This window comes from Saccopteryx leptura, chromosome 4 (assembly GCF_036850995.1).
Source record: "Saccopteryx leptura isolate mSacLep1 chromosome 4, mSacLep1_pri_phased_curated, whole genome shotgun sequence".
Taxonomy (NCBI): Eukaryota; Metazoa; Chordata; class Mammalia; order Chiroptera; family Emballonuridae; genus Saccopteryx; species Saccopteryx leptura.
This window is the reverse complement of record NC_089506.1, coordinates 99,265,752-99,288,981: the sequence shown is the minus strand read 5'-3', so window position 1 is coordinate 99,288,981 and position 23,230 is coordinate 99,265,752. Positions and strand designations below refer to the sequence as shown.

At 40.5% G+C, this 23,230-nt stretch overlaps 1 protein-coding gene across 2 annotated transcripts in view; it reads left to right on the top strand.

Moving 5' to 3' along the window:
- The window catches only part of VWA8 (von Willebrand factor A domain containing 8), a 376,366-nt gene that overhangs the window by 164,057 nt on the left and 189,079 nt on the right, over window positions 1–23,230 (top strand). For both annotated transcript variants that reach the window (XM_066380832.1, XM_066380831.1), the window contains exon 21: window positions 9,989–10,065. In XM_066380832.1, coding sequence (XP_066236929.1) covers window positions 9,989–10,065 — 77 coding nt within the window. The remainder of the gene's footprint in view (window positions 1–9,988; window positions 10,066–23,230) is intronic.

The window sequence follows — 23,230 nt, the reverse complement described above, 5'->3', positions numbered from 1 at the left end:
ATTCATAGCTACTTCTACACGAATATAGTCCAGTTGTTTTCCAGGTTTGCCAATGTCTTAAAAAAGTTTAAGACAGCTTGACCAGTGGATAGGGCATCAGACTGGGATGCTGAGGGCAGGTTCAAGGCCCCGAGATCACCGGCTTGAGCATGGGCTTACCATCTTGAGCACAGGGTCACCAGCTTGAGCGTGGGATCATAGACATGACCCCATGGTTGCTGGCTTGAGCCCAGGTGTCACTGGCTTGAGTCTAAGGTCATTGGCTTGAGCAAGGGGTCACTCGTTCTGCTGTAGCACCCTGGTCAAAACACATAGGAGAAAGCAATCAGTGAACAACTAAGATGCCACAATGAAGAATTGATTCTTCTCAACTCTCTCCCTTCCACATTCCAGCTGGTCTCTCTCTCTCTCTCTCCCTTACTAAAAAAAATAAAATAAAATAAATAAGCCAGCTTTTGTACTGTTTTGCAAAAGAATAGCAGTCGGTGAAGTTTTATATGTAAACTCTTGTATTCTACAGAGCATCTATTTTGCCCTTACTGAAATTCTAATATAATATGCCTTCCTTATCAAATAAAAAGTTAGCTCTGGCTGATTTGCATAAAGGATGCCTTCTCTGACTGTTATGTGCTTCATGTTTTTACTGTACTAATTCTTTAGGTACTCTTTTCAATTTCATGGTAATTTCTGACCAGTAGTGACATAAATCTTAGAAAGCATCTCTTAATTTTGTTTTTCTGCCAGAAGTTGGAAGTGGACCCTTGCCTATCAGAGAAATCTCTTTCTTAGAGAGACACTCAGAATGACCTATGACCTGGCTCCAAACTACTTTTATAATTCTAGTTCCTCCAAATGAGAGTGTCTTGCCCTCCCTGAGTATATCATGCCCTTTGCGCCCCTGCCATTTTTCTTGGTGTTTGCTTCATACAGTGCTTCTTCCTCCACTTATGCCTGTGAAAATCCTGCCAATTTTCAAAAGCTCAGATGGTTTTTTCTCTATGAAACCTTTTCAGTCTCCCCCCAAATAGAAATAATCTTGTCTTCTTCTGAAATTTTGCACTATTTTGTCACTATTTTTATTCAGTTTTCTTTTAGAGTTGTTATGATGTGTTTTTATTTCTCCTATAATTGAATTTTAAGTTCCTTATGAGAAAGAATTAAAAATGGTAATTTAATATTTGTATGTCGTTTAATTTCCAGTGATTGTACTTTTTTTGGTCATCTCATTTAGTTCTATAGTGCTTCGAGATAAATATTTTTATTTTCCACATTTTACAGATAAGCTAATGCTCAAAAGGTTAAAATACTAGTTGAAGATCACATAGCTAGGTAACAACAGAGTTAGGGCGTAGACCTTCAAAGCTCGTGCCTTTTTTATTTTTAATCATGCTAATTTTTTTAAAATTTTTATTTTATTTACTCATTTTAGAGAGGAGAGACAGGAGGGAGAGAGAGAGAGAGAGAGAGAGAGAGAGAGAGAGAGAGAGGGAGAGGGAGAGGGAGAGGAAAGAGAGATGGGGGGAGGAGCTGGAAGCATCAACTCCCATATGTGCCTTGACCAGGCAAGCCTAGGGTTTTGAACCGGTGACCTCAGCATTCCAGGTCGATGCTTTATCCACTGCGCCACCACAGGTCAGGCCATGCTAATTTTTATACTAGTAATAATAGCAACATAATAACAATATGTAATAGCTAACTTACCTTAAGTGCTTTACATATAGAGTACAGGGCATTTAAAATTTTTATTATAGAAAGTTTTTAATATATTCTACAAAAGTAGATTATGTGTATATTGAACTCCCTTGCACCCATCACTTAGCTTCAATAATTAACAACATTTTGTCCAACTTGTTTTATCTATTCCTCCAACACTTTTAAAATATCATCTTTTATTCCATCTTTGACATAATGCATTTTACTTATAAATATTTCAGAATTTATCTCTAATATAACCACAATTTTATTACACCTAACAATCAACATCCAAAAAATCTTGATCATTGCATTTAATTAATGCGCCTCCCAAGTTCCTTTGAAAGAGAAGAGATATACTCTCCTGTTCTCTTTATCCAAAGAGGTGTTGGCCAATTTTCATGGATTTAAACATTTTATTCAGAATTATACCAATATTAATAAACTTTAGATGAGAAAATATTTTCTAAATTTCATTAAGCCATTTTAAGTTCTTGATTAATTTATAAAATTAAATTAAATCTTTTTCAGCTAGAAGTAACTGCTTTATTTTCTAATTTTTATAGCCATTGATTTTTAAATTTTTTATATACTTGAAAATTAGTAAACATATATTTTATGCCAACTACGCAGGACTCTGTACATTGTTACTATATATAGTTCTATATAATGTTACTATATAATTCTTTTATTTTATTAAGATTTTATTTATTGATTTTATGGGTTACAGGAGAGACAAGAAGTAGTTGCTTCACTCTAGCTATTCATTGGTTGCTTGTCGTATGTGCCTTAACTGGGCAAGCCCAAGGTTTCAAACTGGCGACCTCAGCATTTCAGGTTGGCGCCCTATCCACTGTGCCACCACAGGCCAGGCTACTATAATTTTGTATAATTTTTTGGGTCTCATTTCATCTATTAATTGTAGGTCTATTATGACCAGGAACTTATTTTTTTTCCTGGTACAAGCTTAGTAAATGTTTATCAAATTATTTAATATGGAAATACTGTGAATATTTTACTGCCAAAATTAAAGAATGTGTGAATTTTGCTAATTAATGGTCTGAACTGAGCCCTGGCAGACTGCTGTGGTACCACATCAGAAATATACCACGTTGCTATGCCAGCATAACTGGCTAATATCTATGGAGGGGTTGAACAGTTTGTTCAGAAATTTTCTTGCGTGTGTCCCAGCTGGTGATGGCAGCAGGGAATTTGATAACTAAGTGTTCTGTACTTCTGGTAGGTCCAGCAGCCCGAGAATCCCAAGGCTGTGAAATACTTGGCTTCATCAAATACAATGATACTCATCTTTATTTATATCATATTACTCTGTCCCTTCTCAAACTCCTTGCTTAGTGAATTTGCCGGAATTATAATCTGAAAATTATTTGCCATTCTGTCACATTCTCCCTTCCAATTAGTTTGTCCATTCAGTGTTCCTTACTAAATATTTTTCTTGCATTTATTTCGAATTTGTATTTTATTTGTGCAGACACACTGATTTCCCACTCCCCCGCCAACATTTGTCATGGCTGCCTTGGTCATGCCTGACGACCAACCTACTCGAAAGCAGTTCTCATTTTTGCCATTTATAGCATATACTATGTCAAAGGGAAAGTGCAGGGGATTTTATATTTCCTGCTTGAAAAGGAGGTTATGACTTTGACAGGAAGTTTTATAAGTCAATGAGTTTTAGAGCCATGCAAACTAGCAGTGCATTTCAAGTGTATGTCTTCTAGTCTGACTTTTGGGTTCTGTTTGTTGGCTCTGTTACAGGAAACCATCTGTGCAGATGTTTGCAATTTTTTTACTCTTCAGTTTTAATAATTTTTTTTCTAATTACAGAAGTAATGCATGTTCACTAAGAGAATTTGGAAATTAAGAATTTTACAGTGATTATACAACAGCAATCTCTTATTTTTAGAATTAAAGAATATTAGAATCAGATAATGTTTAGAGATTAGGTTGTCTAGGCCCTTCTTGTTTAAATGCACAAATCTGCCTGATGAGGCAGTGGCACAGTGGATAGAGCGTCGGCCTGGAACGCAGAGGACCCAGGTTTGAAACCCTGAGGTCGCTGACTTGACTGTGGGCTCATCCAGCTTGAGCACAGGCTCACTGGCTTGAGGTGGGATCGTAGACATGACCCCATGGTCACTGGCTTAAGCCTAAAGGTCACTGGCCTGACACCCAAGGTTTCTGGCTCAGCTGTAGCCCCCCAGCCTTCCCCGGTCAAGGCACATATGAGAAAGCAATCAATGAACAACTGAGGTGATACAACAAAGAAATGATGCTGCTTATCTCTCTCCCTTCCTGTCTTTCTGTCCCTATCTGTTCTTCTCTCTGTCTGTCTCTGTCTCTCTCTCTCTCTGTCTCTCTCTCTCTCTCTCTCTCTCACACACACACACACACACACACACACATACACACAAACACACACGTGCGCACACACAAAAAGCACAAATCTTGGCTCAGAGGGTGGTAGAAACTCCACCTGGGAGAGATTAAGCAGGGATCATAATCCAAGTCTGCTAATTAGTAGTATAGTAAGTATATTTTTAGGCTAGTTTTGAGCCAAGAATTGGAAGATTTGACATTTCATGAGAATTTTTAAGTTTAAAGAAAAGCAGCTAGTTTACCTCTTGTGATTTTACTGTAATATTACTCTCCTTCCTTCCTTCCTTCCTTCCTTCCTTCCTCCCTCCCTCCCTTCCTCCCTCCCTCCCTTCCTTCCTTCCTCCTTCCGTCCATCCTTTAATTTTTCCTGATTTGAGAGAGAAAGAGGAAGGGGTGGGGGGCAGGAAGAGAGAGGGGGAAGAAAGGGGAAGGGGGTGAGAGAGAGAGAGAGAGAAGCATCAATTCATCCACGTAGTTGAGCACTCATTGATAGCTTATGATATAGTGTGCCCTGACTGGGGATGGAACCTGTAGCCTCCACACATTGGGATGATGCTCTATCCACTTAGCAACCCGTCCAGGGCACTTTTTTTATTTTTTTATTTTTGACTGCAGTTGATATTTGTTAATGACATTCATATAATAGCTTCTCTTTCTCTCTCTCTTTCTTTCTTTCTTCCTTTTTAATTTTTTTTAAATGAGAAATGGGGAGCCAGAGATACAGACTCCCACATGTGCCCAGACCAGATCTACCCCAGCAAGCCCCCTACTAGGTGATACTCTGCCCATCTGAGGCCATAGCTCCATTGCTTGGCACCTGAACTATTCAGGTGAGGCCATGGAGCCAGCTTCTGTGCCCAGAGCCAGCTTGCTCCAACTGAGCCATGGCTTCGAGAGAAGAAGAGAGAGCTAGAGAGGGGGAGGGGTGCAGAAGCAGATGGTTGCTTCTCCTGTGTGCCCTGACCAGAATCAAACCCCGGACGTCTATACACCGGGCTGACACTCTACCACTCTACCACTGAACCAACTGGCTAGGCCCTGGTAGCTTTTCTAAAAAGTAAAAATGCAAAAACACTTCTAAATATTATGCAAACTGATCTAATTCTATGAGAGTTATTAACGAATCAGAGGGAAGTGGAAGGAAGACCCAAAGCTGAGACATTTCAGAGACCATGAGGGAAAGCTGAACACTGGCCATGGCAAACACGTACCTGGAGTCCATTTAAAATATCACTGCCCAAGAAAAGAGAAGATCTGGCTTGACTTCTCCACTGGTCCCCCTCCTGAATCTTAGGTACCATGCAGGGAATTCCCAGACACATGTTTTAGGCTATTTTATAACCTTGCAGTGACTGGTCTTTGACTTCTGACGTAAGTACATAAACTCCCCTACAAATGAGTTCAGTGAGGGTACATCCTGACATTTTCTGTTCTGCATTTGGTGAAACTGAAAGTAGCCCTGTCTGTTGAGTCACAATGTATTTGCCTTCAAAATTTCATTGTGTGTGGGGTTCTTGACTGCTCAGAACTTTAGTTTGCTTCTCTCCAAAATAAGTACGTTTTGTCCCACGAGAATGAGTGGTGTGCGGATTGAAGTAACTGGGTGCCAAGAGCTGTGCGCAGATAGCAGAGGGCTCTGTCATTGTTTGTTTCCTTTTTGGTAAAAAAGGGAGCAGCACCTCCTGGAAGAGGTTTCTACCTCCTTTAACAAGAATGAAGTATATAACTTCCCTTTCCTTTTCTTCCCTCTCCTCAAATGTTAACAGTTATTCCCTGCAGGTCTATGTGAGTTGCCAGGAAAAGGAACATGAATAGAGACACAGCCCTGCCCTCAAGGAGTGTGTCTTCTTGCCGAGGCACTTGCCACATTACTGGGGCACAGTGTGGGGAGTGCTGTAGAGACAGGGGGTTAGGAACCCCACGGAGGGAACTGTTCTGGCTCTCAGATTTGGAGGAGAGAAAGCAGAGTGAGAGTCAGGCAGAGCTTCAAGGAGCTCATTAGAATTCTGAGGGATGAGTGGAAGGTGACAGACAGGTGGGGAAGGGTGGCTGTTCCAGTCAGAACTGGGTGAGCACAGACAGCAGTGCAGAGGTGCTGGAGACAGTGGCTGATGGGAACGTGTTTGAGTGCGGCTTGCAGTCAGCCTCACAGCAAGCTTGCGTGTTTATCTGGTTTGGTGGGGGTGGTTCAGCCTTGAACGCCTGGGACTTATGTTCCATATCTTAAAATTCCATTTCTGGATTCATCTGCTCCTTGCTGCTTTCCCTTCTTCGTAAGCCCTTTTCTTCTACTCTACTCCTCACACCCTGTCTCCCTTGGAGAGATGTGGACAGAGTTTTCTAAGTCCTGTACTTTCTTCCTGTCCAGGAAGTCAAACTCATCAACCCTCTCGTCTACAGGTTTTTATGGGGAATCTCTCACAGGAAACAGGGTAACTAAAATAGTAACCCTGAGGAAGTCTATAAGAGTCCCAGACTTCAAAGTTCTTAAAGTCATGGTCCCTAATCCTTGTTCTCGCAGGACCTGGAAGCATGTTCACTTCCTGTCCTCAGTATGATTCCTGTCTGTGGGGCTTACTGTAGTTCCCGTTTCTCTTTACCTGTGCTTCAGGGGCTGGCTCACTGCTGCCCTGTGATGGTCCTTCTCTCCAGTCACTGTCGTGAGGGACACAATGGGACAGAACAGTAATTGATGGGTGTCATTTTCTTAAGACAGTTTCTAGCTTATAGGATCTTTCATTCTACAGATTTCCTCTCCCCCTTAAATTTTCACTCACTAGATAGTATCTTCAATAAGAGTTAATGATGTAAAAACTGATGTTAATTTTTATTAAAGGATACAGATTGTATATACAGAATAATGACTAGTAAGTATAGATGAATATTCACAGCAACAAAATAAGAATGGTAGCAGATTTATTGTAGCAGTTGCACATTGGGAAGTGTTTTGTGTTCTAAATTTCCCAGAAAGAAAAATGAGTACATATAACTTTTACAATGGGAAGATTTGATACTATTTATGTATGTATTCAATTAAAGTAATCCTGAGAGTTTTTGGTTTTAGGTAAAAACTATGATTTGAAAAAGCAAATTGCTATAACTTTTATTTTGCTCAAGACATTACAGCCTGACCAGAGCATCAGACTGGGATGTGGGGGACCCAGGTTTGAGACCCTGAGGTCGTCAACTTGAGCGCGGACTCATCTGGTTTGAGCAGAGCTCACCAGCTTGAACCCAAGGTTGCTGGCTTGAGCAAGGGGTTAGTCTGCTGAAGGCCTGCGGTCAAGGCACATATGAGAAAGCAAACAATGAACAACTAAGATGTCACAACGAAAAACTGATGATTGATGCTTCTCATCTCTCTCTGTTCCTGTCTGTCTGTCCCTATCTGTTCCTCTCTCTGACGCTCTCTCTGTCTCTGTAAAAAAAAAAAAAAAATAGACATTTACAGAAATTCCTTCCTAGGTTATGCTTTAAAACTGAAGTCAGAAATGACCTGAGGAGATCTCTGTTTTAAAAAATAACATGACAAATTGTGGGCTGGCCTGTCGTGAGTTTGGGGGCAGGAGACCAAACAGGACCTTCTCCGAGTCTGAGCAAGACGGCAGGCCGCCCGGGAGTAGTGCAATGAATAGGAAAGTGAGAGGTGATGTGGGAAGCAAGCGTTTCGAATTAAACGTGCCCAAATTCAATTGCCTTTTTATTTTCCAACTAGACTTCGCTCCCCCACCCAGCAAATCCACTTTTCTTCCTTATTTCATATGTCAGTAAATGGTACCATCTTCCACCCTGTTGCCTAAGAATGAAACTTTGACTTCTCCATCTCCTCACCCCTGCATCCAGCCCATCACCAAGTTCTGCTAGTTCATTTCCCTAGATGTCCCTTAGATCTGTCAGTCTCTGCTCCTTTGTTTAAGCCACCAGTATCTCCTGCCTGGAATTTTTAAGGCATTTCCGCACTGCTGCCTTTGCTTTCATCCTTGCTCTCTGTCAGACCTTTCTACCAGAGTGATTTTCCAAAATGAAAATCTGAGCCTGCTGCTTCTCCACCTTTGTGACTTCTTGGTGCTTTTAGGAAACAATCCAAACTCTTTAGATTAGGTTTCGGAGACTTTGCCGGAGCTGATTCTGCCTGTTGTTCCAGCCTCGTTTCTTACCAGCTTGGGCAGCCGCTCTTGGAGCGCCCCTCCTGTACTCTCATAGCACTGGCTCCTGGCAGCAAAGGCAAGAGTTTCACTTCTAAATCATCCTAAATCACCACCTCACTAGTGTCCCCTCACTATGGGACAGTTTTTTATTAGTTAGTTAGTTGTCTAAATACATATGTCTTGCTACCTTTCTACCTACTCTTTCTAATCTTCTGTCAGTCTGTCTCCACACTTCCGGAGTAGAAGCTCCACAAGAGCAGAAGCCTTGCCCCTGCTGACACATGCCAGCACTCAAAAACTATTTGTTTATAAGTTGAATGAATAAGTAATTGGTCTCCTAGATACCAGTCTCTCCTCTTGTCAGTATATTTTGCATATTATTACCACATTGACTTTCTTTTTTTCTTCTTTCCAAGTGAGAGGAGTGGAGATAGAGAGGCAGACTCCTGCATGCGCCTCAGCTGGGATCCACCCAGTGACCGTCAGGGGCTATGCTCACAACCAAACTAATAGCACCTGAGGGGGAGGCTCCATGGAGCCATCCTCAGAGCCTAGGCCGATGTGCTCAAGTCAATAGAGTCATGGTGCAGGAGAAGAAGAAAGAGAGAGAGAAGGGGGAGGAGAAGGGGTAGAGAAGCAGATGGTTGCTTCTGTGTGTCCTGACCGGGAATCAAACCTGGGACATCCACACAACCAGCCGTCACTCTACCACTGAGCTGACTGGCCAGGGACCACAGTGACCTTCTTTAAACATTGATTTCATTGTGTCTCTCTCTCCCTGATTCAGTGATGTCCAACTAATCTTAATTGCTTGCTTCTGTCTGTGCATGCTTCATATCTCTATCTTATTTCTTATGTAGTTGGCAACCATTCCAGTCCACTTAATCTTCCTTGTGTCTGCCTTGTGGTATATTTATTTGACCAAAGAGAAGAGAGAGATACTAAAGCTATTAGAACCTGCATCATAAGACTTAACAGTTGTTTATTTACACTGGTGGCTTGTCTTCTGTGCTCCGAGTATATATTTTTTGCCTCCCTTTGAGAATTGTGAGGGACACATTCTCAAGGGAATCAAATCTTCTTCCATCACCTTTTTTTTTGACCCCCTTAACACTTAAAATGGGGATAAAGCATGAGAGTGGATTCCATTTTTAATATATTGTCTTTTTACAAAAGGACAGCAACTTTCTGCTTTAGTGAGTGGTAAAGAAATGAGTGGTAGGACAAACCCATATATTTGAGACTTACTACTAAAGCCTGGTTATAATTTTAGATTTTCAATATTTTAAAGGGCTAGACCATGGGATAAAACGAAAAGTAGAGTGTTTGATTAAGACAGAACAAATACAGTATTAAGTTTTCCTACAACCAAAAACTATACTTTTAAAGACTGATTAGAAATAAAAATCATTGTTTTTACACTTGATCACCTTTGGTGACAGTCTTCCAATCTGAAATAGTTAATATTCTGCAGTAATGTTGATACTTCCAGTTTAAAATTGTAGGAAAGAAAAGAAATATGTAGAAAGCTAAACTTCTTTATATATTTTTTTAAATAAGAAGAGCTTAGAACTAGTGTTTTTAGAAGTAAATTTTAAAAAAACCTTATGTTGTATAAGTTGTACTGTATATGTTTGCTAGTTTGGTTCTTATTAAAGCAGTACAATTTTGAGGAAATAGGTTTTGGTAAAAAAAATATTCTTCTGGTTTGTTTTACCTCCAGACAAAAATCTCTTTCTTTGTAATTACAGGGAGTAGGAAAAAACAAGATTGTTGACAGATTCCTTCACCTACTCAATAGACCCCGAGAATATATCCAGCTGCACAGGTAAGAGGAAAAGACCCACAGCCTCTTAAGATCTGGTTTAATCGTTTATTTTTATCTCAGTACAGTTTAAAAATACTTTTTAAATCTCTATTTTATAAACCAGTTTCATTTCTGTTCCTCCTGTTCTTATCTCTCCTCTCCTTAAAAGGTAAAATCCTGCAAAGTTTATTTTTAAAGTGACTAATACTTTACAAACATGAATTAATGGATCTTTTGTGGACAGAGAATGATGAACATTATATTCTAGGAGCAGATTTCATCAACATAAATACTCTTAAATTGGAAGAAAAATATGTAGGGGCTAACCCCACTCTAATAGGAAGCTAAATTAGTTCACAAGGAGAAACCATAAACAATGAATCTTAGGTATGAGAAAAGGAACTGAAAAGTATGGAAGAAGTAAGTTATTAGTTTCTTTGCCTTCCTTGAAAATACTTTGTGGATTATCTAAATTTGTGTGGTCAGATGCTGGTTCAGGAATAGTTGGGGGGTTTTTTGGGTTTTTTTTTTTTTTACAGGGACAGAGAGAGAGTCAGAGAGAGGGATAGATAAGGACAGACAGACAGGAACAGAGAGAGATGAGAAGCATCAATCATCAGTTTTTCATTGTGACACCTTAGTTGTTCATTGACTGCTTTCTCATATGTGCCTTGACCGTGGGCCTTCAGCAGACCGAGTAACCCCTTGCTCGAGCCAGCGACCTTGGGTCCAAGCTGGTGAGCTTTTTTTTTTTTTTGCTCAAACGAGATGAGCCTACGCTCAAGCTGGTGACCTCGGGGTCTCGAACCTGGGTCGTCTGCATCCCAGTCCGACTCTCTATCCACTGCGCCACCGCCTGGTCAGGCAGAAATAGTTTTTAATTAAATAGATTTTCTAGACATGGATTGTTTTTAGATTTATCAGTGAATCTATTTCAAATATTTTAAAAATAAAATATAAGCAAGTTGAGAGGGAGGGCTGGGGCTGGAGGAAGAGGAAGTTAAGAGAGGAGGGAGGGAAAAAAGGAGAGAGAGAGAAATAAAGGAATATACCAAGTAATAAGCAATTTAAAACTAGATTAAATTGTTATTGTTTTAATCCCAGGAGATAAAAAGTATTGTGTAGTGGAAAGAACATTGGATTGAATTACAAAAATTGTTTTCTGGTTTGGGTCCTTTTACTAAATAAAGATGTGTTCTTGAAAGAAAATTGTAGGATAAAAGAAGGCAGAGTTAGTGGGCCAAAGGAGAAGAGAAGGATGGCCCACACTTCCCTGTTGGGATTTATACCTCTGACTGTGAAGAGTTAACTGGTACCAGATTAAACCTACTGCAGTGAATACAAACTCTGGTCAAGAACCATAGACACTAAGGAAAGAACAACTGCCAAGGATGGCTACGAGCTGAACCACCAGAGCTCCCACGTGGTTGGGAGCCTGCCCTAAACAATCCGGTATTCAGAAGATACCCTATACAGTCTATGCTTTAGAAATAGGACCCGTCTATCCCTAGAAAAACTGCTCTACACCCACCCCTACAAAATTTAAAATTAAGCCTTGAAAAAATAATGATGCTTTCTATTTAACATTATTTAGTTTTTCTCATATAAAATGACTTTTGTATAAGTTTTTCTCATACAAAATTAATTGCTTAGCTGAACAAACTTAACATTGAGTGAAGGAAGACTATAAAATCCAGACACTCAACAATATAGTATTCATAATATCTAGCATTCAGTGGGAAATTACTAGATATACATAGAAGCATGAAAATTGGTTAATAGAAATAGACCTTAAGGCCCTGGCCGGTTGGCTCAGCGGTAGAGCGTCGGCCTGGCGTGCGGGGGACCCGGGTTCAATTCCCGGCCAGGGCACATAGGAGAAGCGCCCATTTGCTTCTCCACCCCCACCCCCCTCCTTCCTCTCTGTCTCTCTCTTCCCCTCCCGCAGCCAAGGCTCCATTGGCGCAAAGATGGCCCAGGCGCTGGGGATGGCTCCTTGGCCTCCGCCCCAGACGCTAGAGTGGCTCTGGTCGCGGCAGAGCGACGCCCCGGAGGGGCAGAGCATCGCCTCCTGGTGGGCAGAGCATCGCCCCTGGTGGGCGTGCCGGGTGGATCCCGGTCGGGCGCATGCGGGAGTCTGTCTGACTGTCTCTCCCCATTTCTAGCTTCAGAAAAAAAAAAGAAAAAATAGACCTTAAAATAGTAGATAATGGAATTAGCATACAGGGACTATAATATATTACCATGAATATGTTCAAGCATTTAGACTTTGAATTTCTTCAACCTGATAAGAAGTATCTATGAAAAACCTACAGTTAGCTTATATTTAATGGTGAAAAACTAAGTGCAGCCTTGGCTGGGTAGTTCATTTGTTTTCATCTCTAAGAGGAATAGAACAAGGACCCTTCTAATATCTCCTTTAGCTCTGTATGCTAGTATATTTGAGTAGGCAAAAAGAAGGGCCTAGTAAAGGTGCTTTAAAACGTTTAGATCAGAGGTAGTCAGCCTGGTCCCTACCGCCCACTAGTGGGCGTTCCAGCTTTCATGGTGGGTGGTAGCAGAGCAACCAAAGTATAAATAAAAAGATAGATTTAACTATAGTAAGTTGTTTTATAAAGATTTATTCTGCCAAACTTAGCGAAAATTTGACATAAAGTACTTGGTAAGTAATTATTATTATATGTTTTAACCTGCTGTAACTCTGCTTTATAAATTTTATAAAGTAAAGTTACTTCCCTACTTTATAAATCACCATTATTACTGTGGAACCGGAGAGCGGTTAGAAAATTTTACTACTAACAGAGATACAAAAGTGGACAGTAGGTATAAAAAGTTTGATTACCCCTGGTTTAGATTAAAGATGCCTACTTCCTATCTAGAATGTCTTTTATACTAACCTTTTGTTGTAAAATAACAAATGATAAAGAATTACATGCTGTTTATTTATATTTGTAGTAATTCTGACGTTGGCTACATAAAGAGATATGTTCTCTACGAAAGCCTTTCTAAACTCAAAATGTAATAAAAATTTCAAGACTATAGCTTTTATTTTTGTTTTTGCATACATCACTATATTATTGATTGATGATAGTATTACAAAAAAAAGTCTATTCACTTTAACAGGGACTCTAGGTATCTCTGGTGATATTTGATACTTATTTTGTAAAGTTGGAAGTAAAAGGCTCCATTTCTGTTTAAAATATGTCATATTAAAGAATTTTTATTAATTAGACTGACATTTCCATTAGATTTAGTGTGACAAGTTTTTACTTTATTATATACACCATTAAGGCTATATTTGCCATAAAATTTAAGCTCGTAAAATTGCTTTAAGAAAGAGATATATTTTTAAAGACATAAAAATAACAGTTGAAAAAAATTTTTAGACTTCTTTGATCTATGGGTGACCTACTTAAAGTCGTTACTTTGTTTATTTTAGATTTCTTTAATGGATTTGTGATGTTACCATCTAAAATAATCAGCCACACTCAATTTAGTTTATGGAAGTCATTCCAACAAAATTAGTTATGAGCCATTTAAAACAGAATCATAATAAGTAAAACCATCATCAAACATACATGAATGGCCATCTTATAATCATCAGATCTCATAAAATAATTAAACTGGACAATTTATGTCTTTAGTTAAAATTAAGATGTCATCCTAAGAGTATGATTTAGGTAATTTAAAAGATTAATGGATATAATTACTTGTAATGTTATATATTTCTGACAGAAGAGAATACGTGGCTCACATTTGTGAAGTGCATCTATTTACTTGTTTTTCCATAATTTTGTTAATTTGACATTAAGAGGACACTTGATATATCAACTTCTGGAGCTATATTCCTTCTTGGGTAAAAGTATACTTCTGTGTTAAAATCGGAATTTTCTTAGGGTTTTGAAATACTTATGGTATTAGTTGTTTTTTTTTCCATTTAGTACCCCTCGTATATGAAGATGAGGCCACAGGCTCAGTCACTGGCATGATCTCCGCTCTTGGTCATTTTTCTGATAGTGGTGTCCATTGTAAGCGCAGAGTTCCCAGGTGCCCCAGTCAGTCCCAGCTTTCTCCTCCAGTAGGATTTTCCTCCTGTGTGCTCCACCTGTTCCAGACTCGACCATTCTCTGTCCTACTAACAAGCTTTGAACTCATATCCATGCCTGTCTTTACTTTTCCACCTGAAATGCACTCTGTTTCTCCCCTGATTCTTTAAGATTTAGTTTACTTCTATATGGAACCTTGTTATTCTGGATTTAACTGTTTCCTCCTCTGAAACACCATAGGACTGAATTTGTACCATTGTGATAGAAAGAACATGAATTTTAAACATCAAATTTTCTTTCCTGCCAAATTGAAATTATACCTAGCAGAATAGTTGTGAAAAGTAAATGAGAGAATGTGTACAAAGGACCGGCTGTGTCTGGCACATTTTAGACACCCCAATTTTTAGGCAAACAAATAAATACTAGTTTCTTGTCACATATCCCACTTTCTTGTCTCATTCTGATTTGCATGTAGTTCATTTCATATCCTATTTCCATCCCTTCCCCTTTCTCTAGTTGTGCCTCCCCAACTAAAGAGGGAACTTTTTGAGGGCAGAAGTCTGGTTTATTTGTCATATATTAATTCATTCATCTAATTCATATTTATTTATTAGATTCCAGTTGATTGCCAGTGGCTGTTTTAGGCACTGATATTGTATAGGTGAGGGTATTGATCTTGACCTAGAGATGCTTGCTTGCCCCCCAGGGTGTGAGAATACACGAACATGTACAATACAGTGTTGTGTATCGGTTATGAAAGAGGCATGTTCAGGTTCTGTGGACACTGCTGTGTATGTGTGTGTTGTGGTAGAAGGTGCCTGGTGGCGCTTCAACTGAGTCTTAAGGGTAAGTAGGAGTTTTCCAAGCCTAGAACAGAGAAAGGGCTTTATGCTTACTGAAACCAGGCTATCTAAATACCAGGAAATGAGTCAGCTTGCTGTGGCATGGGACGCGTATGTGTAGATGCAAGAGGAAGATGTGGGCCCTATACGGACTTCATAAGCCCTGCTGATGTTGCATTGAATCCTGAATGCAGTGTGATGGAATTAAAGCAAGAAAGATCATTATGACCATAGTCTGTGGGCAGTTCAGAGTTAGATCAGACTTGAATCACAGGGGCCCCTAGGAGGTGATTGCAGTAATCAGATAAAATTTTAAGGGCTGAACAAATATATTGGCAATGAGGAAGGAAAGAAAAGACATATTTGAAATAGGTTTAACTGGTTAATTAATTTTAGAAGCCTTTGTAACTACATAGAGGGTGAGGCAGGTACTTTTTGTGGTTCCCAATGCAGAGTGGATTCCCAGTATGTATTTGTTGAAATGACTCGATATGGGCTATTCCATCTGGACCTTCTAGCTCATGCTCCCCTATGAGGCATTGATGATGGTTGTTATAGAATTGAGTAAGGTCCCTTATCTACCTATGTATGACCTGTGACTGCATTATGTAAGTACTCTAACTCCTGAGATGGTTTCAATATTACATTGTGGGTAGTTATTTGCTTTTCCCTTTTCATATTTTACATGCTTATTCTTTAATCAAATGAGATAAAATGAGGTTTAAAACTATAACATTGACCTTCATTGGCTCAAAAATCCTGGAGTGAATGATGACATGCTTTAAAAAGCACAACATAATTCAACATACAAATCGTTCCTCAGGCTGAAGAAAACTGAATGTGACAGTATCAAATTTGAAATTCACAAAGCCCCAGAGGACAAATAGCTATATTGGTGGAAAATAGAGAAACTAAAAGCTTTTCTGACTTTCATGAAAATAATTATTTTTGAACCATCAAGACATTCCTAGCGCTGATGAGAGCACTGGAGAACTGGGGCCGTGCCAGCTGCTGTGTAGCACCCCTGGGCTGCGCCTTCCGTCTCATCTCCCCCGATAGGAATTTGGAAAGGCTATTTAGAAACATCTTATCAATGTTAGACAGGAGTGTTCCCTCTAAGACTGCCTTCCACGGCCTCCGTTTTACTAAATGAATGATGCTAGCACCTCTAACTTTTCCAGGTAAAGTTTCAGGTTTGTAATAATTTTTGACTCTTCTCTTGATAATCTCCAAATTCATTTTAAGTTCCTTTATTATTTTTGCTAGAGTCTTTAGGGTTTTCTTTATAACAAATCATGTCATCTGCAAAAAAATTTATTTCTGCATTCCCAATTTGGATGCCTTTTATTTCTTTCTCCTGCCTCATTGCTCTGGCCAGGACCTCCAGTACTATATTGAATAACAGTAGTGCAAACACGCATCCTTGTCTCGGTCCTGACCTTAGAGGAGATTTTAGTGATGATTGTTCTGTAATCAGCACTTCATTTAAGGACTAGCCATGTGGTAAGGCTGTTGATCAACAAATTCTTACATTTTACATTTCAATCTATGTATAATAGCTTGATTTTTTTTAATTCTAGCATTATATTTCTAATCCTTGCCCAGCTTGACCCCAGGGTCTTCCCTTTGACTAATTAGTCCCTATTTCTTCATTTTTCAGTAGTGATAGCCTTAATAAATTTCACTTTCTGGTTTCTCAACCACATCTCCAGATGATCAACCTTACTTTGGCTCTGAATCACACATCTCCTGATGTGTGCTCTCAGTAAATTTAATAGCTCTACGTTCTGCTCTGTCACCCAGGTCATTCACACATAAAAGCATAAACCGGAGTGCCTCGTGTGCTCTTTCGCGTGTGCTCCTCCCAGCGGGCACTGCCTCGTTTTTCTAGGGCACCCACCAGGCAGGTGTGGGGGAGAGGTGGTGAGTCAGACCTGCACCAGACTCCTGACACTGGGCTGGCAGCATGCACCATGCTCTAGGCTGTTTTGGAGGAGAAGACTGGAGACAAGGAGGATGCTATGCAATTCTTTTCCACTTTTATTTCCTAAACCACAAGTTAACCAAACTAGAGAACCCTGATGCAACATGTATTTTATCTCAGGTTTGTTATACCCCTTGCCATTAGAGAAGAACTACATTACTTTCATGTTATATATTTTTTTAGCTGAGAAAAACTTCAAAAATTCATAAAAGTAAATAAAAATATATAACACTTACCCAAATGTATTACTCAGATTTAACAACTGTTAATATTGTTTCATATTTGATTCTACTTCTCCTTTTGCGGAAATAAAACACTACATGTAATGGTGGCTTAAGTTCCCTTTACCTACTACCTCCAATCTTCTTCCCTTTTTTTAGTCACTATATCAATTTAGTTTATAGCCTTTTAGTCCTTTGGGGTTATTTAAACTTGTAAAGCAAATTTTTGTTAAGAAAATCATTATTTCACACTGCAACTATAAAATCAGTGATATTCCTATGGGGAGAGGGATTAAAAAAAGTGTTAGTCCTTAGTTGTAATGAAAATAAAATTAAAATTCATCTTACAGTGATCTCTATGTCAGGTTATGCTCACATGCTTCACATCATGTGTCAGCCCCTTAATCCTGCTCCCCCTCTGGCCCTGTCTAGTCGGAGGCAGCAACACGGCCCTTACACATTCCTTAGGTAAGAGGACAGAGTGAAGAAGTATCTTGAGCCAGTGCTATATACTTCCCAACAATCCTTTTATTTATTAAAATCTAAAATAAATTTCTTTTGTTGAGCTTTATAAAGTTCTGTTCCTTATAAGTGATATAGATAATGCTGTCTCCAGATTCTTCTGGTGTCAGCAACAGCGACAATGTGAACAGAAACAGATGGCATAGGTGCTCACATGCATAACTCGTGTCTTTATTTGTGTGTGACAGAGACAGAGAGATAGAGAGAGAAGGACAGACAGACAGGAAGGGAGAGAGATGAGAAGCATGAATTCTTCATTGCGGTACCTTAGTTGTTCATTGATTGCTTTCTCATATGTGCCTTGACCGAGGGGCTACAGCAGACCGAGTGTGACCCCTTGCTCAAGCCAGCAACCTTGGGTTCAAGCTGGTGAGCTTTGCTCAAACCAGATGAGCCCGCGCTCAAGCTGGTGACCTTGGGGTTTCGAACCTGGGCTCTCTGTTTCCCAGTCCAACTCTCTATCCACTGCGCCACCGACTGGTTAGGCTCGACTTGTGTCTTAATGGGATTGCCCAGTTCACAGTTCCATTAAGTAATTTCCATTAACTGAGATACACCTTTAATGTCTGGCGCAAGAAGAATTAAGAGCATTGCTGAAAAATCTAAGAATTATTTCTACATTTAACTGCATTTATTCATTCACATAGTTAACAGATATCTAGGTTGGATACTCTAGAAGCAGAGCCAGAGCTGGAAATGTTAGTGTAAGTGACTTTAAAGGGAGAGCTTTTAGGTGAAACTTACAGGGAAGTGACTGGGCTGGGAAAAGCCTATGGAGAAGAGGTGGCTTTAGTTGAAGCCTGACCTCAGCCTCTTCACAGAGAGCTCTGGAGCCTGATGGCACTACTCATCCCGCCTGGAAGCAAGAGCAATAGCCTTTTTGCCCCCATTTCAGTGAGTCAGTGATTAAGGGCAGCCCCCTAGGAAGTCGTAAGGGGGTGCCTCTAACCTCCCTGGCATTTCTAGGTGAGGTAGTCCCCATTGGTAGGGGCGCAATTCTCTAGAGAAGGATGCAGCTGTGAGCTTCCGGAAGTCCGCACTGCAGTAGCTGGGGGCTGGTGAGTTTTGTGGTACGGAGATCAGGGTGGGCAGCAGCAGCATCTACTGCAGCACACCTTTACTGACCTCCTATTGAGTGCAGCCCCTGGCACTGTCCCGGCCTCGAGAAAACTGGTGATGAACAAGACAGACAAGGTCATCGCTATCGTGAATTTTTCTTTCTAGTGGTAATGAAGAAGTGGGCAATAAACAAATCATTCAGTGAACAAAAATATCAACGCTATAATGGAAATGGTAAAGAAATTTTTAAAGGGCTTTGTGATAAGAAGTAAAGGGAAGACTAGTTGGGGACTGGAACTCCGAAACGTTAAGTTTGGCAGCAGTGACTGTCTTCACAATTGTCATGGGATTTACAGCAAGGCATTATGGCATTGTTGCAGATTGGTCAGTTCTGGAGACTCAGTGGATGTGTTGACCCAATGTAGGATGATCCACAAATGATTACAGACTGCAGGGACTGAAGGGTGGTGAGAACTTGAACTAATGACAATTTGGAATAGGACTCCAGCCAACACTGAGGGTGCCAGGCCTAGCTAACATCTCACCCTCAGGGAACAGTGTTTCTAAGGATGCTGCTACTGGTGGGAATATTGTTTGATAATCAGGAAATGAAGGGAAAAAAGGCAGAAATATATGAGGCTTGGCATAAATCCCCAAGTGTGATATTTATAACGTTGTTGAGTGTGACCAATGAGTAATGTGTCTCATTCTGTGATCAGGATAGGGAGTCAGGAACTGAGCAGGGCTGAACCTGCAGCTCAGGGAAATGGGATTGCGCAGGGGTTGTCCCGCAGGCCTTCCAATCTCTTTTCTGTTAGACACACAGACACATGTTTTGAATGTGGCTTTTTAAAGCCAACTCTCAGTGGCAGTTGTATATAATTAATGTTATTTTCCACCAAGGACTTAAAAATTCTGCTTTTGTATTACTTGAGTACTGTCACTAATATGTAAAGATTCAAAACAAGGCATTGCTATAAAGAAGTAGAAGGTAGTCTTTCACAAAGTGCTGTCTAGGATGTCTCCAGTTTGATATAGCATGGAAACAAGACCCTAAATTAAAGCCAGATTATGGAAACATTTTTTAAATTTATTGATTTTTGCAAGATAGGAAGGCAGAGAGAGAAACAGACAGACAGATAGACAGGAACATTAATCTGTTCCTGTATGTCAGGGATTGAACCAGCAACTCTGTGCTTCTGGATGATGCTCTAGCCTTGCTCTAACCAATCGAGCTATTCAGTCAGGGCATATGGCAACATTTTATAATGAGATAGGAGCTGAACATGAAAATCTTTTAACTGCATAGTCTTAATTGTAATCTCATTGCATTTAAAAGACCTGTCAAACCTATACATTTGTTTTACAAAGTCAAGAGTTTGTAATTTGTTGGTCACTCTATGTATTAAATAGTGGCTGGAGAGGTGCTATATAACATATATTTTAAAGATTAAACACAATTTTTAAATTTGATTCTTCAAGGTGAAGGTCATGCTTTAGCAGTAATGGCGAAATTAATTCCTTTAAAAAAAAATCTCTGGCCCTGGCCGGTTGGCTCAGCGGTAGAGCGTCGGCCTGGCGTGCGGGGGACCTGGGTTCGATTCCCGGCCAGGGCACATAGGAGAAGCACCCATTTGCTTCTCCACCCTGCCCCCCTCCTTCCTCTCTGTCTCTCTCTTCCCCTCCCGCAGCCAAGGCTCCATTGGAGCAAAGATGGCCCAGGCGCTGGGGATGGCTCCTTGGCCTCTGCCCCAGGCGCTAGAGTGGCTCTGGTCGCGGCAGAGCGACGCCCTGGAGGGGCAGAGCATCGCCCCCTGGTGGGCAGAGCGTCGCCCCTGGTGGGCGTGCCGGGTGGATCCCTGTCGGGAGCATGCGGGAGTCTGTCTGACTGTCTCTCCCCGTTTGCAGCTTCAGAAAAATAAAAAAAAATCAAAAAAAAATCTCTGGCCTGACCAGGCAGTGGCACAATGGATAGAGTGTCGGACTGGGATGTGGAAGGACCCAGGTTCAAGACCCTGAGGTCGCCATCTTGAGTGTGGGCTCATCTGGCTTGAGCAAAAAAAAAAAAGCTCACCAGCTTGGACCCAAGGTCGCTGGCTCGAGCAAGGGGTTACCCGGTCTGCTGAAGGCCTGCAGTCAAGGCACATATGAGAAAGTAATCAATGAATACCTAAGGTGTCACAACGAAAAACTGATAATTGATGCTTCTCATCTCTCTCTGTTTTTGTCTGTCTGTCTCTATTTATCCCTCTCTCTGACTCTCTCTCTGTCCCCGTTTAAAAAAAAAAATCTGGAGAGAGTTTTATAAAATCAGATGTTTATAACCATTTTAATAATTAAGTTATTGTGGCTGAGGGCATATGTGGGAGTCTATGTCTCTTTGCCTCCCTGCCTCTCAATTAGTAAAAAAAAAGTTATTGTGGCTGAAAATAATATATCACCCTGTGATGATATAATATAATGAAAAAATATATTTGGCCTTTATCTCCATTTCTGTCACAAGAGCTTTTAAAACCCTTGCCATTGCCTGAATTTTAGGAGTATCTTTTGATATAATATTTGATTTTCATTTCCAGTTCTCAGACCTCTGGAATCTCTGTAGTGATGAGTGCCTTTTTATATGCTACTGAGGAGTTTCTAGGGCCCGAGATAGCTTCAGAATGGGGGCAGGTTTTTTAGCTCCGCCCCACCTCCCTCACCTCTTCTTCCGGAAGGAGAGAGGGGACACACTGAAGACTAAGTCAATCAACAACGGCCAGTGATTTGATCAGTCACATCTACTTAATGGTACCTCAATAAAAATTCTAAACAGTGGAGTTGGGAGAGCTTGCAGGTTGGTGAACACGTTGAGAGGCTGGAAGCGTGGCCCACTCAGAGGCATGGAAGCTCTGTCCATTCCCCCTTCCCCTTTAACTTGCCCTGTGCAGCTCTTAAAGTGGGCTGTTCCTGAGTTGTAGCCCTTCTAATTAACTGGCAATACTAAGCAACGTGCCTTTCTGAGTTCTATAAGCTGTTCCAGAAAATTGTGGAACCCAGAAGGGGGTCATGGGAACCCCTGAGCTATGGCTGGTCCATCAGAAGTATGAGAGGTCCAGGAATTGCAGTTGGCATCTGAAGTGGGAGCAGTTTTGTGGGAATGAACCCTTAATCTGTGGGGTGTGCGCTTAACTCCACTAGGTAGTTAATGTGAAAATTGAGTCAACTTGTAGAGTGTCTGCTGAGCACTGGTGTCTGCTGAGCAGCACAGAGTGCTAAGTGTAGAAACCCTTCATATTTAGTTTCAGATGCATGAATTGTAGAAACAGAGTATACATCCCTAAAATGTCTCATGTTTTCACACTAAAACAATTTGAAATATTTTTTAATGTGTTATAGATGAAGAGTTTCAGTGATCCATTTGTTTAAAATATAAAATGTGGCACTATCCAGTTAGTTTGCAAAATCATTGATGGACACAAGGAAAGATGGAAATTCCCAAGCCTGCCTATAATAAAACCTTCATACGTCTCATAAATGAAATCTGTGATGAGCAGTAGGAAGTGCAGCTAGCGTTGTGCTTCTGTTCAGACCTACATTTTTGTGTGAGCTCTGTTTCAGCTGCAGTTGCCATGAAAACAAGTATAAAATAAACTGCATTTAAGACCAGACCTTAAAATCACACAAACAGTAAAGTACAATATATCAACCCCATTCTTCTCTCCAAAAAGCCTTTAATTTTTAATGAGAACAAAAAGTTTTCTGTATTATTAACAAAATCTAAAGCGTTTCAATGTATTGTTTTCATCTTTAGCTCGTATTTTGTTTTTATTTTTCAATATTTTAGAAAAGAAAACTCTTCTATGGATAGAATGTTCAGAGCTGCTGGCCTGGCACGGGCTCTGCTGTTGTCCGTGTCATTCTTTATCACAGTCACAGGCTCCCGCCCCTGTCTCCCTTCCAGACACCAAGCGCTCCTTACGGGCAGGGATACGTCTCTGAACTGTCTCCTTCCAGCATGGTGTCTGGAGTACCGTGTGGTGTTCGATGCACATTTAGTAAACAAGTGAGTTAATGCATCCTTCCCATCCATCTTTGAGACATCCAGTAAGAGAGTCCTGTCTCTGAAATGGATAGGTGATGGATCCTCCATTGCCGTGAAGTGAAAGTCAGACCCTGGAGTGTGATACTGAAGGAAGCTGTACACTCTGGCTCTCCCTGTCCACTTCCCTGCATGCTGTAGAGTCTGCATGTACTCAGTGTTCCTCGCTTCTCTTGCACCTCCAGACTTCTGCATGTTTGTCTGCCCTCTGCCTAAAGCAACTTCTGTCCATCCTGCCAGCTAACATCATTTTCAATCATTGAGACCCATCTCTCTTCAGTCAGAATTAATTGCCTTCTCCTCTGTGTCCCCGCTGAGCTTTGTTTTTATTTCTATTATAGCCCTTATCACCTTCTGACATGGATTATATTTAATTGTTTTAAGTCTATCTCTCTGCCATGTGACCTTGAGAGCAGTATCTCTGAATTATTCAT